Source organism: Colias croceus, chromosome 27 (assembly GCF_905220415.1).
Source record: "Colias croceus chromosome 27, ilColCroc2.1".
Classification (NCBI taxonomy): Eukaryota; Metazoa; Arthropoda; class Insecta; order Lepidoptera; family Pieridae; genus Colias; species Colias croceus.
This window is the reverse complement of record NC_059563.1, coordinates 4,214,099-4,229,537: the sequence shown is the minus strand read 5'-3', so window position 1 is coordinate 4,229,537 and position 15,439 is coordinate 4,214,099. Positions and strand designations below refer to the sequence as shown.

Here is a 15,439-nt window from a genome sequence, read left to right as displayed (position 1 = left end):
ATGTTTTGGTAAATTATAATTTTTAAAGCGAAACAAAAAAAAAATGTACTAAAAACGTTAATTTTGTATTGCATATAATATAAAATAGAAGTATATAATATGTACATCATCCTTCTTTTTTTTAGTTCATAAAAAATATCCAATGCAAACAATATTATTTTTTCGAAAATAGGGATAGAAAATTTTAGCTTGAATCCATTTGGTGTAGGTAAAAGGCGTTCGCATCGCACTAATACTGTAGCAAGTGACCTAATTCTTAGAAATTATAAATTATAGCAAAAACTCTTCGTTAGGAGATTACAGAGATCAGATTACTAGAGATTACTATGCACAGCGACAGTAACATGACAAAAAATTAAAAAAAAATGTTCGTTTGCACTATTTATCTGCGAAATGGCTCGACCGATTTTGCTAATACTTTACGGAGAGCTCCAAGCGTAGTTAATGATAAAGGGAGTAATATAAGGCATACCAGACATAACATCTGGCGTCCCCTAGCGCTGACCCTGTAGAAGTGGCGTGGAATAAAAATTAAGATAACTGAGTAATATAGTATACTAGCTGTTCCCTGCGGTTTCACCCGAATTGCTCCGCTCCTGTTGGTCTTAGCGTGATGATGTATAATATGATAAATGGGCTATCTAATCTAACACAGAAATAATTTTTCAAATCGGACCAGTAGTTCCCGAGATTAGCGCGTTCAAACAAACAAACAAACTCTTCAGCTTTATAATATGTATTAGTATAGATTATGGGCGCGACAGAAACCATGCACAGTAATCCCCTCCGCATCACACTCCACGTTACGTGCCACCTATTGTACGAAGTGATGCTATTTTTATTCATTAAAAAAATGGCCAGGCTTTGTTGTCTGTGTAGGTGTATTTAAAAATACTTTTCAGATGCATTTAATAAATTACAATTCTATGATGATATAATAAATTACCAGGAAAAATAAAACTGCGAGTTGAAAACTGTTTACATACATTTTTATTCTTTTCAAAACTTCTATTGCCGATATATTTTTTTAGTTTACATTAATTAAGAAACCATTCAGTCGTTCATTGTTAGCACTTCAACCAGCAACTGTTATTATCACGTTCAACTCAATGTAGAATATCTACGAAAGTAGGTAAACATAATAAAAAAACTTTATCTACCGCTAAACCAAACGTCTATAAATTATACAATTCAAATTCATGCTTTTACTTTTAGTTAAAACCGCTCTCACAACATTACACAGTAGTAAATGCGAACTAAATATCTATAATCAGATAACAAAACTAATTGTTAAAATACAATGAGCATGTTATACTTTATAAAATTGCATGTTTTATGAAACTGTAACTTAAAATTATTTGTCATGTTAAAAGGAACGACAATGAAGAAAAATTTAGCCAAAATAAAATATTGTGGGTAATAACTAATAACGCAGTTTAGCGCCTTTTTACCAGCGACCATAGACAATAAAAAAAGTTTACAGCCCAATCTTTGGTTAGTTATTAACCGTTTTGTTTGCATTTCATAAATGTGTTTTACGATTAGGCCGCAATTGTCATAATTGCTTATTTACCCGCTTTAATACCGTGGCCTAAAAAGCTTAGAAAATAATGTAATGATCTAGTGACCGATGTACTCCAGGACATGTAGGTATGATCTAAATTATTTTAATAGAATATAAAACTTTAATTCATAATACATAATATATGAAACAGTGGCACGTTATTGTTGGGATATGTTTCCTTTGGGAGAAACTAATTAAATATCTATGATAAAGTATAGGTAATATACCAAAGAAATAGACGAATCATTTCTCATGGAAGTCATACACAAATTATACTATGCAAATATCTATACGTTTTTCATTCGGATAACTGCTTATGTTTCACACATAAATATATAAAAAAAAAAATTGGAAACGTAAAAATATTTATTAGAAAACGATATCTCTTAATAAACAATTATAAAGCCATTCTTTCGCCAGAATAATTAAGTAAGTACTAGATATTCTGGTTAATTAGCACTTAGCAGTTATAATTTTAAATAATCAAAATCATCCTTATTCTGAACATATTTTGTGCACAAATCGCACTTTTAAATTTAATTTCCGTATCTTTTTTTTATGAGTCCCAAATAGACCTTATTCAATATAACTTGTAACGTGACCAAAACGAGATAACATTTTTTAACATACGTTTAGTCTTATACCATACTAAATTTCCAATGAGTAAAGGCCTATTCTAACTAGAGCGGTATGCGCTACCGCCAAACTGGGTTGCGGAACAGTTTGAATAGGCCTTAATATAATAATTAAGACAATCGTTACATATCGTTAACTATTATAATAAATGAGGCTCATTCAATATTAAAACTATCCTCGTGAAAAACGTCATTTCACTGGCGCATTGTCAAGTAAATCTAATAAGTTATTCTATATTTACACCTAATCTATAGAACATCAATACTTTCAGAATCAGAATTGAGTGACCTATTATAATTTTTTCAGGTATGTATTTTCTATATATTTAGTCCCAAAAGTACTAGCATATATTTATTCCATCTCCGTTTCATTGAAATTGTCAATTTTTTTTGAAACAACTGCCTGAATAAGGAGCGTAATAATTTAAATTCTACAGCAAGTTTTTATGTTTTCATAGTGTTTGGTAGTCATTATACATATGCAATAATGACTCAGCGCGATACATAACACTAGAGCGCTCGCGCCTAAAATTTTCCTTGAGTGTACGCGTGGGTTACATATGTCACCCATTACGACGCACTTTTTTTTAACCGACTTCAAAAAAAGGAGGAGGTTATCAATTCGGCCGGTATATTTTTTTTTTTTTTTTTTTTTTTGTATGTACACCGATTACTCCGAGGTTTCTGAACCGATTTACGTGATTCTTTTTTTGTTCGATGCGGAATGGTGTCGAATTGGTCCCATAAAAATTTTATTCGGCTAGGCCTAGTAGTTTTTATTTTATGAGCATTTTTGTCTGTACTCGATGACTTAATTTCAATGTAGCAAGTAACTTTGATTCACTTCCCGGTAACCGATTGAGCTGAAATTTTGTATACGAATGTAAATTGGATAGCGATGAAACATTATCATGACATGGAGCTGATCTGATGATGGAATCGGAAGGTGGCCATAGGAACTCAGTAATATATTGACTCAACTTTATCGAGTTTGGGCTCGTTTGATTCGTGTTGAAAAATACACTAAAAAGTATTAAATAAAAATAACTGCGTTAAAAACAACCGACTTCAAAAACGGAAAAGTAAGAAATAAAAAAGATTTGATATTATTAATTACTACATATTATTTTTATGTGCTATTTATTAAATAGGTTTGAAGTCGGTGCCAAACACTAAGCACTTAGTATTAAGCCCATGCACCGACATCAAACCTTTTTAATAAATAGCACATAAAAATAATATGTAGTAATTAATAATATCAAATCTTTTTTATTTCTTACTTTTCCGTTTTTGAAGTCGGTTGTTTTTAACGCAGTTATTTTTATTCATAAAAATCGTAGTTTAAAGAGTAAACGAAGTACTTATTTATGAATCAACTTTATTTTTAAGTGATGAAACAAAAAAAATATCAATATTTTCTCATTTTACTTAAATTATGAGCTAAACATAAACCTCTGTGAAAAGTAACTAATTTTTTACTTATTGTGATCAATCAGTTGTTTTTACTTTGGAAACTACAAATTTGATAAAAATAATCATCTAATTATACAGTTTAGGAATAATTTGTTCTTATCCAATAAAATTTTATTTTCAATAAAAAATAAGTATGTCCTAGCACTCGAATATGAGTATTTTATTTGGATTTAAGTTACGATTATATATTAATAATTTCTTAAAAGTATAAATTTATCATAAGAGCAGTAAAAAATAAAAGGGGTATACTTGATTTTCACTCGTAATTGTATGATTTCAAAAACTTCCTAGAACGCTCGCGCGGGGGACATGCGTCACCAATGTACTTTTATATTTTCGCAGAGTACACTTCGTTGCACCAAGGAAGCTGTCACGCTGCTAAAATGTCCGGTGATTGATAGTCGGGGAATACCTGAGACAACAACACTCAAGCACGATTCTTTAAAAAAATATTTAGCAATATAATACACTGGGTGACCTATGTCCCCCGCGCGTGCGCTCTAGTGTTAATAAATGTAATTTGCAACTCTTCCATTCCTTTTGATGTCTTGTTAGAAACAACTTAATTTTCTGTTTGTTTTGTAAAAAGAAATCTACCATTCAAGCTACACAAGTAAAAGATAACCTCAATTCCATTTATTTACTGAAATTAATAAGTGTTCTAAGTCTGTCCGTTTACACCTACCGTTAGATATTAGATAACAATTTAGGTACTAGATTTAAAATTGTTTACTACATTACAAGATGGGATAATTTTCATTTAAATAGTATTTAACAACATGGCACTTTAATACGAAATCGAGAAACACTTAGAAGGTATAATTAATTTTCATAGATTCTTAATAATTAGATTTAATGAGTGGAATATAATAATTTTGTTCAATAATGTTGCTTTCGTGTTAAGTATGAGGATTCAAATTTGGATGCCATTTTGGAAGATACGAGTTATTCGGTACATTATTATTATAATAGGTAGGTACTATAAATTTCAATCAATCGCAGGCGGACATTTAAATATATTGACAAAATTATTATATTCTTACAATCTTGAATTACACACCTTATAATATTGGTTAAATTATTGTTGTTACAAGTGAGCTATGCCAACGTTAAATCTAAAATTTCAACGGACGGACAACTACATCTACGTATATTATTCATTAATTACACAAAACTTGATAAAATACAGCAAAATTGTCAAGGTTTTATCATTCATTTCCATATGACATAATGAAAGAGACATTTTGACGAAGAGATTCTTCGATACAATTTTTTTGTGAAATTATGAACTAAACATATTTTGTAAAATATAGAAGAGACCTATATTTTTAAAGTAATGTTGTTAAAAAATCACATTATTAATCTCGTAAAATATCTTTGCCAAATTATTTTATAATCTGCGGTATCCGGCTCGAAGGACCAATGTTTAGGTATACCAAAGGTACCGTTACAACTAGTAATTTTCTAAATTTCATCGTATCGAGTTATTTATATACGTGCTTCTTTCTTGTTTGTTTTATTTCTCACATTTTAGACAATAAATTACAGAAAATAAATATGTGAATATTGTAATTAGACGTCCCTTTCATTATGCCAACGGAAATGAACAAATTATTTCAATGTAGGAACTATAACTTGAGCAGCCGCAAACTAAATGAGAAACTTATCGCTATTACTTCAAAATTTAGCCTTCAAGTCTTATGTTTAAGGCACAACTATTTATTTTTGATAATGAATAAAAATATTCGATGTGTACACGTGAAATGTGCGTAGCTAGTCTATAAATAATGCTCAAGCGCCCTAAATTATTTATAAATTAATAATTACATTAAGGGCTGATTTTTCAATCCTTGGTTAAATCTTATCCGTCCAATAAAGTATTACACAACAATATACAGATGTCACCTAAAAACTGTCAAACAGTGGGCAAGTAACACATTTTTGAAATGGTTGTTTAATACGATATTCGATGAATAAGTTTTAACTAAGGATTGAAAAATCGGCCCTTAATAAAATTAAGGGCTTAAAAATCCTTGGTTAAAACTTACTCGTCGAATAACGTATTAAACTACCATTTCAAATATGTATTCTAATTTTATTGTTCGTATTTGACAGTTTACAAGTGACATTTTAATATTATCGTGTAATACTTTATTGGACGGGTGACTGAGTTTTACCCAAAGATTGAAAAATCGACCCTAATTCGAATTAAACTTATAACAGTGCTGTTACTTTAAGGCACCATTTAGCTTACTATTGGGTTGCATTACACAGTATGAGACAATTTAAAAGAATATTTAATTTAGAGAAATTAAATGTTGATGAAAAATGTTCTAATGACTGCCATTTTAATTATTGTCTGTTAAAAACAAATGTTATCTTTTTAAGTAAAATGTCGGATTTGCAAAAAAAAATGTTGTTTTATTTAATATAAAAAATAACTTTATTTTAGCGTTTTAAAAGTGCTCATCTTCAGCAGCATTTCAATCCGTTTATTTCTATATATTATAGGTGTCACAAAAATAAAACGGTCATCAACATAATATGAAAAATGGTATTTATAAAAAATAGGTAGGTATTTCATACAAACAATCATACAATATTTTGATTATTACAATTAACATACATAATTTTTTATGGACAAACTCAAATAAAACCAGAAACACAAAGTTGTGTATACAAATAGGTACTGATTTATTTTGACATCATTCTCATTTCATCATCATTTTGAACACAAAAGTATCCACTAATATCTAGTCAGTTGACGAACAAAATAGAAAAAATTACAATACAAACTATAAAATATATGTTGATAGATGTTACAGTAACTAAATATATACACAATTGTGTATTATAAAATACATACACAATCTAATGAAACAATCATGACGATGCATACAGTCAATATGTATTACATTATTATAATAATATGTACATCTAGGATATAATAACAATCATTCAATCATCTCTTACACGCGCACACATACCGCGAACTAGATAACGTGTCGTAATATTGTACAATGGGGTTGAATGAAAGGATAACAAATGCCACAACTGACACAAAGGCACTTATTTATATACTCAAAGGGCGCCGCTAACTGCAAAGCAACAGAATACTGTATGACTAAGAATTCCGCCTAGTGTCAACCAATGCTATGAGTAAAAAATCTGGAATTTACATCATAACATAACAAGCAATTGTCCTATTTATGGAAAGATTATTGTCTAGGGAAATTGAATCATAATGGCAAACACAACCAAATCCATTCATTCATCAGGAACATTCTAATCATCATTCAGGAACCATTCAAATCAAGTACAAAAAGATGATGCATTATCAATTACGCCTCCCTTTTCGAACGTGGATAATTTTGCCTGGGAGTTGTTGGGCGGTATGCCAAACCTTCCAACAATCCCCAAAGCACATAGCCTCGTCGCAGGTTTCGCATTTCAAACGCACCATCTTTCGTGTACCATTGCGAAGACAAATGTGACAACGCATTCTCTTATTAGAGGCGAGGTATTTGGGTGCGTGGATAATGTCACTTCTTAGCCTCGTATTTTCCGCTACAGGCACTACAATCTCCCGTGACGGGCGGCGATGAGCCGTCACGAGGGCTGAGGCGAGCTGTTCGCGGAATTTACGATGCGTAAGCAAAGCCATATTTCGACGACCCAAAGAACTCAACAATAATATGAGCGCGTTGTGCACACTGACGTTCAGCAGCCTTTTAAACATTTTCATGTACCATTTCAAACATCTCTTTCGCTCCAACAAATACATAGAGAGTTTTTGATCTTTCAGATCAACACCTCCCATAGTATTGTTGTAATCTCTCACAACTACGGGCTTTACAAGCTCGCGTCCAGCCTTTCGACTTACATAGGTTTCGTCGGTGTGGTAGGTGGAGATCATAGTGACCACTTTGGAGTCTTTCCATGCAATGCATGAAACGTCACCAGAGTGACGACTCACGATCGTACCCTTGGCCACATTCTTCGGAACCTTAGCAATCTCCTCTGGTACGTGTTCGCGATTAGGGCGCAATGTCCCCAGACAATCAAATCCCAAAGTTTTAAGGTACCGTGCCAACGAAGGGCAATTATAATAATTATCCATCGTAACACAGTGTCCTCTCCGATCGAGACCTTTCAATAAATCGAGTACCACTTGGGTACTCTTGCCAGCTAAATCAACACTAAGAGCCACATTGCTGCGTTCAGAATTCTTCCCAGTGTAAATATCAAACCTGTACATATATCCAGTTTTAGACTCGCAAAGTTCAAAAGATTTAATACCAAATCGCGCGGCCTTTGATCTTATAGCTTGAGCCCAGGACAAGCGGCCCTTGTATAAGGTCAATGACTCGTCAATAGCTATATCTTGATTTAAATTGTACAAACACTCGAATTTTGAATTTAAATGGGAAATAACTGGTGCGAGTTTCCGCAACTTTGCTGAAAGCTGTATTCCTCCACTTAACGGCAAATCCTGACTCACATCAGAATTGTCCGTAAAATGCAGAAATTTGCTTAGCAATATGAAGCGGTTGTATGTCATCAACTGTCTGAACTTTGGCATTTCCAGATAGCTGTTGACCTTCCAATATTCATGCTGAGAAGTACGCGGATCAATCCCCATGAATATATAAATAGCAAAAAGCAAATACAACTCGTCTACATCGGTGTCAACCCAACGATGTAAACGAGATGATGCTTTCAAAGTGCCAGCTGCAGTTTCAGCATCGACAACTTGCTTAGCATATCTATTGGTTTCCTTACAGATAAGCTCCATGATGTCTCTACTCCAGATATCTGTAAAGGCTTCATAGGGCGTATCGTAGTCTTTGATAGCTCCTGGGGTTGGCCCTGAAAAGGTTTCAGGCACACCACCAAAGCTATCAAAGTTTGCTTGCCAATGGAAAACAGTAGACGTGCCAACCAAGTTGTCGACAGCTTCATCCATTGCGCTTTCCACCGATTGTACAATTTTACGAACACGATCATCCAATTCGTCGTCGTCCGGGATATTTCGAGTCATACCGCCGGAAGCAATGAGTTCGTCGACATCGAATTCATCATCGAAATCGGAATCGAACTCACTGCCTTCGGTTTCCCGTATTCTAGTGTGCATAGGAACCGTAGTACCTGATGTTGATGGCACAGGGTCGGGCACACTAGACGACGGTGGTATACACCCGGAAGTGCCTGGCGACGGCAACTCACACACCCACTTCCGCACATGCTCCATTTGCTCCGGATCCTCCAGCGCAGCCTCATCCTCTTCCTGGTCCATTCCGCAGGCGGCTGTCCTCTCGACTGAGGTGAAACTAATAAAAAAAAATACAATAAATAAAGAGTGTGTGTACTTATGTACACGCGTTAGAAGTTATACTTCTTTGGCGTATGGAAAAAATACTAGAATATACAACTTGAACATAGTAGTCAATTGGCCGTCTAGGTAGGTACCACCGCAGTGCCAGTTATTTTACCGTGAAAAAGAAGTGTTTTAATCACTTCTGGGTTTCGGCGAAAGGGTACTATATGCTAGTGTAGTTACTATGTGGCGGTTGCAGGACTTAGTCCGATAGTAATTACCTCCTGTCCATGGTTGGTCGTGGCGCTTACCATCAGGTGCACGATCTGCTGGTCCCGTTACATAGTGGCATAAAAAAAAACCTCCCAACTAAAAATTATAAATTAAACTTACTGAATGGACTCTTCGACGACACGTTTTCTTTTGACAGAGCCCCTGGGAGTGCGCGCTATTGTTACAGGTTCTGTAATTCGAATGGAGCCCCCAGGGGCCCTTGTCGTCTCAAAGGCCTGATTAGGCGGTGGTGGCGGTGGCAGAGAAGAGCTAAAACAAAATTTATACAGATTTAATAAAATAAAATAAAACTCAAGCCATTGTGGCTATTTCATAATATACCTAATACTATTTGAATAGTTAATATTCAGTACTGTACCATACCCCGGACACTCCATACAAAATTATCGTTTTGACAGTCACACTGTAGAGACTGCAAATGTGTGTGTTAACGCTTTATGGTTGGCACATTTGTGACTAGCGTAAAAAAAATTCGCGTTTTTCTGATGAAATACATCCGTAAACAGCATAATATCTAACCATTTTCTACGAAAAACGATAACCACAAATCCAAAATAATAAAATTACTTTAAGTCAGTTTGATTAATGTTGTCAATCTTCTTTGCGTATCGTCCTTGCAGAAAAATGCGGACCATTTTTAGGCTGATCGTGCGGGGTGAGGTAAGTGTTTAATTTTGGCGGGAGGTGGAGAGTGTCCGTTCTGTAGCGTTTAGCTACTATTATGTATTCTGTGACTGTACCACACCCCGGACACTCCATACAAAATTATCGTTTTGACAGTCACACTGTAGAGACTGCAAATGTGTGTGGTAACGCTTTATGGTTGGCACATTTGTGACTAGCGTAAAAAAAAATTCGCGTTTTTCTGATGAAATACATCCGTAAACAGCACAATATCTAACCATTTTCTACGAAAAACGATAATCACAAATCCAAAATAATAAAATTACTTTAAGTCAATTTGATTAATGTTGTCAATCTTCGTTGCGTATCGTCCTTGCAGACAAATACGGACCATTTTCAGGCTGATCGTGCGGGGTGATGTAAGTGTTTAATTTTGGCGGGAGGTGGAGAGTGTCCGTTCTGTAGCGTTTAGCTACTATTATGTATTCTGTGACTGTACTCACACGAGAGCAGGTTGGCAGAGCACCGGCTCGCGCTCAGACCCTCATCAGAAGGGACCGGTGTCACTGAACGTGACCTTGACATTATTTTCCTTAACCCGTTGTGGGTACTGCTCATAGCCGGCACCGATCCCGATAGTGTCGAGGTAGTTCACAAAATCTAGCTTTTTTATGATTACTGAGTTTGAAAATTGTATTTACCCTATTGTTCTATAATTATATGCCATGTATGATATATTTTTGGAAAGAAGAAGAAACTACATAGTTATAGCATAAAAATGTAATCATGACGATATATTATTTCTATAGAAATTGATTTTATTTTTTTTTAATTTTAATTGCTTACATACTAACACTCACATGATAATGCTGAGTTATCAAATGATCATATTCACGTTTTCATATCACTACACGATTGTCAAATACATTCACTTATATTTTCACACATTAACCCCAATGGGTTGGGGCTCAATAGCCCCAAGCGGCCCGATCGGTCCACGACACAATAGATTTTCTATTGTGTCTGTGATTCCGGGGCCTGAGTTATTAACACAACGTATTTCACTACGAATAATAACAAATCTCCATTATTTACAAACAAGATAAAAAACGCCATTTTGCGTCCCAAAATATATTGCGCACTGACAAGTTGAGACACATTTAAACTGAGTATTCTTCAAATATCCCTAAAACCAATATCATAAACGTATTCTACGTAAAACTTCCAGTACGTACGTAGTAGTACGTAGTACGTCTCAATTATCAATCACCTTTCTATTCCTCTCGGCATAATTCACAATCCAAATATTCGTTTCACCAAGACAACCATCACACACTACGCTCGATGACGCAACTCAAGTATGATTCACTTTTTTTATTTATTTTGTGGTTCTTTGACTGCGCGGACGAAGCCGCGGGCGGAAAGCTAGTGCTAAATATGTATGATATATTATTGTTAAGACTTCCCTAATTTTATGTGTAATATATTATATTGAATTCTTGGGCACAATAATTATTTATTAAAGTAAAAAAAACTAAAAACATTTACCGGATAACAAACTTGATCCTCTTGTCGAGTTTGGCTCCGAGCATCACTTGGTCTTCAGTCACTTCTGGCACCTCACCTGTTGTCATTATAATTTGTATTATATTATTAATAATTATTATTGCTATTAGTAATGCCTCCTCTACATTACTCGAAGTTGAACGAGGTAAGTCGAATAGAATAATGTAGAGAGGCAGTTCGGCTTACTTCATCCCACTTTACCTCACCTCGGCCGACTTCCGTTTGTTGTCGGTTTTTGTGCCCGAGTCAAAGGGCACGAAGTTACTCGAAGTGCGTTCTGAATATGAACGAATGCGCTCCTCGCGAAGTTTTGTAGAAGAAGTGTAGAGGAGGCATAACAGCGTGTTGTTATTTATTTATTAACACTTTATTGTACTGGCATACAAATAAATCCTTAAAATTAAAACTTATAACTAGTCCAGCACAGAAGGCGGCCTTATCACTTAACAGTGATCTCTTCCAGGCAACCTACTGTGTGGAGTAATATTATGAAAAAGGAGGTAGGTAGTAAGTACAAAAAAAAAGAAGTTGTTTTTTATGTTATGAAAAATGTTGCAATAATATTTCATATGAAAGCAGACAAAATTGCGTAGGTCATCTAGGTAATTTCAGTATAAGTAGTTATCAACGAAGCTTTTACATGTAGAATGTATTTGATGTAATCAAATCGGTTTCTGTTACTGCCAAATAAATAATTTATTACTATTATTCACACCTGGCATAGATACAGCTATACTAAATCCAATAAAATACTACATCCACAAATTATATGACAATATTTAGAGCCGATTTTTCAATCCTTGGTTAAAATTTATCTGTTCAATAAGGTATTACACGAACATATTAAAATGTCACCTGTAAAATACTTTATTGGACGGATAAATTTTAACCAAGGATTGAAAAATCAGCCCGTAATAACTCAGGCCCCAGAATCACAGACACAATAGAAAATCTATTGTGTCGTGGACCGATCTGGCCGCTCGGGGCTCAATGGGTTAAAAGAATAAATGTACAAACTGGTTTCTTCCTTATTCTCGCTGTCAGCTGTACTGTCATCTGCTTCCGCTGGTTCGGTCTTCACTTCCACCGCTTCCTCAGCATTGTCTTCAGTTTTTACACCATTTTCCTGAATATTAAAGGGAAATTAGTTTCAATGTTATTTAAAACTTTTTTGGGGAAAATCTTTGTATCTACACTAATATTATGAAGCTGAAGAGTTTCTTTGTTTGTTTGAACGTGCTAATCTCAGGAACTACTGGTCCGATTTGAAAAATTCTTTCAGTGTTAGATAGCCTATAATAATAAACTTAGAAATACTGCAGCCTCAATACAACCCGCCCTATTAAAAAAATAACTGCAATCAATATTTCAAGGTTTGAAGTCAAAGTTTCAAATTATTACTATAATAGGAGTAGCAGCCAGTCTTGATGATGACGTTCTTCTAGTAGTTCTGGGAGCTGGTTTGCAAGGAGTGGGAGGCTCGTCGGCATCCTCTGTTGAAGTATCTAAAATTGATGTGTCGGGAAGGTCTGAAACAAAAACATACATATAGATATCTCAAAATGTATCAATGCATGTGAACACCATTGATATGCTATGCTATGTCTATATCTGACTAATGAAACAAAAATCACACATAGTTTTATCATTCTCAAGTGTGAAAAAACTGTGAACTACTTTAAGTACTTATAAAATTTGTAATTTTTCACCATGAGCATTTATCACTAACTAGATTTATAAAGATTGAGGTATTGAATTGAGGTGTAAACTCAGAATACAGAACAAACCAGAAGGAGCCAACGGCCGATAATGTTCGCCGCCCGCTGTGTCCAGAAACAATACGTTACCCCCGCATTCCTCATACTTCCCACCCGTACAGAGTTGCTAGCTTATAAAGAGTTCGCCTCTTTTAGGGAGAATTAAAAATCATGTTTCAAAATAATGCAATGTTTTCTTATGGACAACAATACACTTACAGTTATACTATTAAATAAATATTAAGATACCTACTCTTATTTAAATTTTATTCGCTTTTCTAGTAAAATAAAACATTATTTGTTTAAAACTCAAACTCAAACTCAAACTCAAACATTTATTTATTCAATTAGACTTCTTCCAGAAGCACTTTTGAATCGTCATCACATTCTTTAAATTTACCACCGATTCGGAAAGCAGTATCTATGGAGAAGAACCGGCAAGAAACTCCAACTCCATTTCATCAGCGGGGAACCTGAAATGCCACTTTTAATAATTAGAATAATTTTAACACAATAATAATAAAAAAACCAACCATTTTATAGAATTTAACATCTGTCATATAACAAGTAATAATAATTATTTATTTGCCACTATGTTTACGTTAAAATATCTCAAACAATGTACCGAAACGGAAAATATACTTTGCACTTAATTAATGCAGTATGTATTTATATACTTATTATATATTAAAATTACTTTAAATTATTTTAATTGTACTTGTTAATTAGTTTATCAATGTCAACTTTCTAAAAAATAAACCAGCAAAGGGGGAAAAGAAACCACCAAAACTGGCAACATTATCAAAATGGACTCGCTCAAATTGTTTACGTTAGGAACAAGAAAAAGAAATTCATTATTTAATTAAAATTAGATGTAATTGAGCTACTTACACATGAAACGTAATCCCATCTTGTTTTTTTATTCTTCCAACTGCATTCCTGCAAGTAGGAACTGCACAAGACGGCAATATTAAATAAAATTAAACGGATTTGTTTACGCGTACGTCACACGGCGGCCACAGATAGACTAGTAAACCAAACGTTAAACTACACTCTTTGAGAGGAGTTTGTATAGCTTCGGTATTGGGTGCGTACGCGGTTTCTGGTTTGTTCTGTATTCTGAGGGTGTAAAATTGTAAATATAAAAAAAATGCTTATACATGAGTAAACAAACAATTGATTTTATAACTACAAGTACAAACATATTACAAGGAAACAAATTTAAAATTGATATATTATATTAGATCTTAATGATTTCCTCAGTGTCATGTTTTATTATTTAAATTGAACATCAAAATATGTACCCGCTAGTGCCCGCTACAATGTAAACGTACCTACGTAAACGTACAGGCTAATCAATTCGCTTTTCGAATGGGTTAGGTACGTTTATAATTTTGACAGGTTTTGGGAATTGGGAAGCGTACCTAACCACTAAAACATGGAGGCGGCGTCATTTTACACGTGCTCAGATTGATTTATAGTTTAAATAATATCGAAACATTGCATTATTATTACTTACGATAAATATACAATTTAATGCTTACTTTTTCCTGATTTAGCTTCGAGCGCCTTTTTTAACCTTTCCACTAATGCCGGCTTGTTGCCCTTAGTGTCTAATCCGAGGGCACCAAGCTCCGATCGTAGATCGAGCACTTTCATTTTAGCGGGATCCATGTTTAAAATAATTCTTAACAATTCTTATCTATTTCACTTAAATTAGTCAATTTTACACAATTTAACGCAATAACACACAATTACACAACAAAAATAGCATAACCCGCGAATATGCGACGTGCGAAAACTGCGAATAGAATAGGTACCTAAGCGCCAAGCTCTTTGGCGCCAAGTCAGGCAAGTTATCTTCAATATGGCGGCCAGTCACTTAGGGAGGGGATGTATTGGTTGGATTTAGCCACAGAGTATCAATCGTAACTTGTTCCTTATAGTAGTGATGTAATATTACGACGATAAAAAATGTTTTGGTAAATTATAATTTTTAAAGCGAAACAAAAAAAAATGTACTAAAAACGTTAATTTTGTATTGCATATAATATAAAATAGAAGTATATAATATGTACATCATCCTTCTTTTTTTTAGTTCATAAAAAATATCCAATGCAAACAATATTATTTTTTCGAAAATAGGGATAGAAAATTTTAGCTTGAATCCATTTGGTGTAGGTAAAAGGCGTTCGCATCGCACTAATAC

At 34.1% G+C, this 15,439-nt stretch overlaps 1 protein-coding gene across 2 annotated transcripts; it reads right to left on the bottom strand.

The window, feature by feature from the left end:
• Window positions 1–6,212: 6,212 nt before the first annotated feature.
• LOC123703848 (piggyBac transposable element-derived protein 4-like) lies at window positions 6,213–15,076 on the bottom strand. 2 transcript variants are annotated; one of them, XM_045652011.1, is made up of 6 exons: window positions 14,775–15,076; window positions 12,875–13,002; window positions 12,491–12,599; window positions 11,456–11,531; window positions 9,383–9,532; window positions 6,213–9,002 (listed from the first exon to the last, which is right to left on the bottom strand). In XM_045652011.1, exons 1-6 carry the CDS (start codon window positions 14,902–14,904, stop codon window positions 7,010–7,012), a joined length of 2,586 nt encoding a protein of 861 aa, XP_045507967.1. In that variant the 5' UTR covers window positions 14,905–15,076; the 3' UTR covers window positions 6,213–7,009. The 2 variants fall into 2 exon arrangements, with proteins under 2 accessions (XP_045507967.1, XP_045507968.1); XM_045652012.1 differs by lacking the exons at window positions 11,456–11,531; window positions 12,491–12,599; window positions 12,875–13,002; window positions 14,775–15,076 and adding an exon at window positions 11,178–11,212.
• Between the last annotated feature and the right edge of the window lie 363 nt (window positions 15,077–15,439).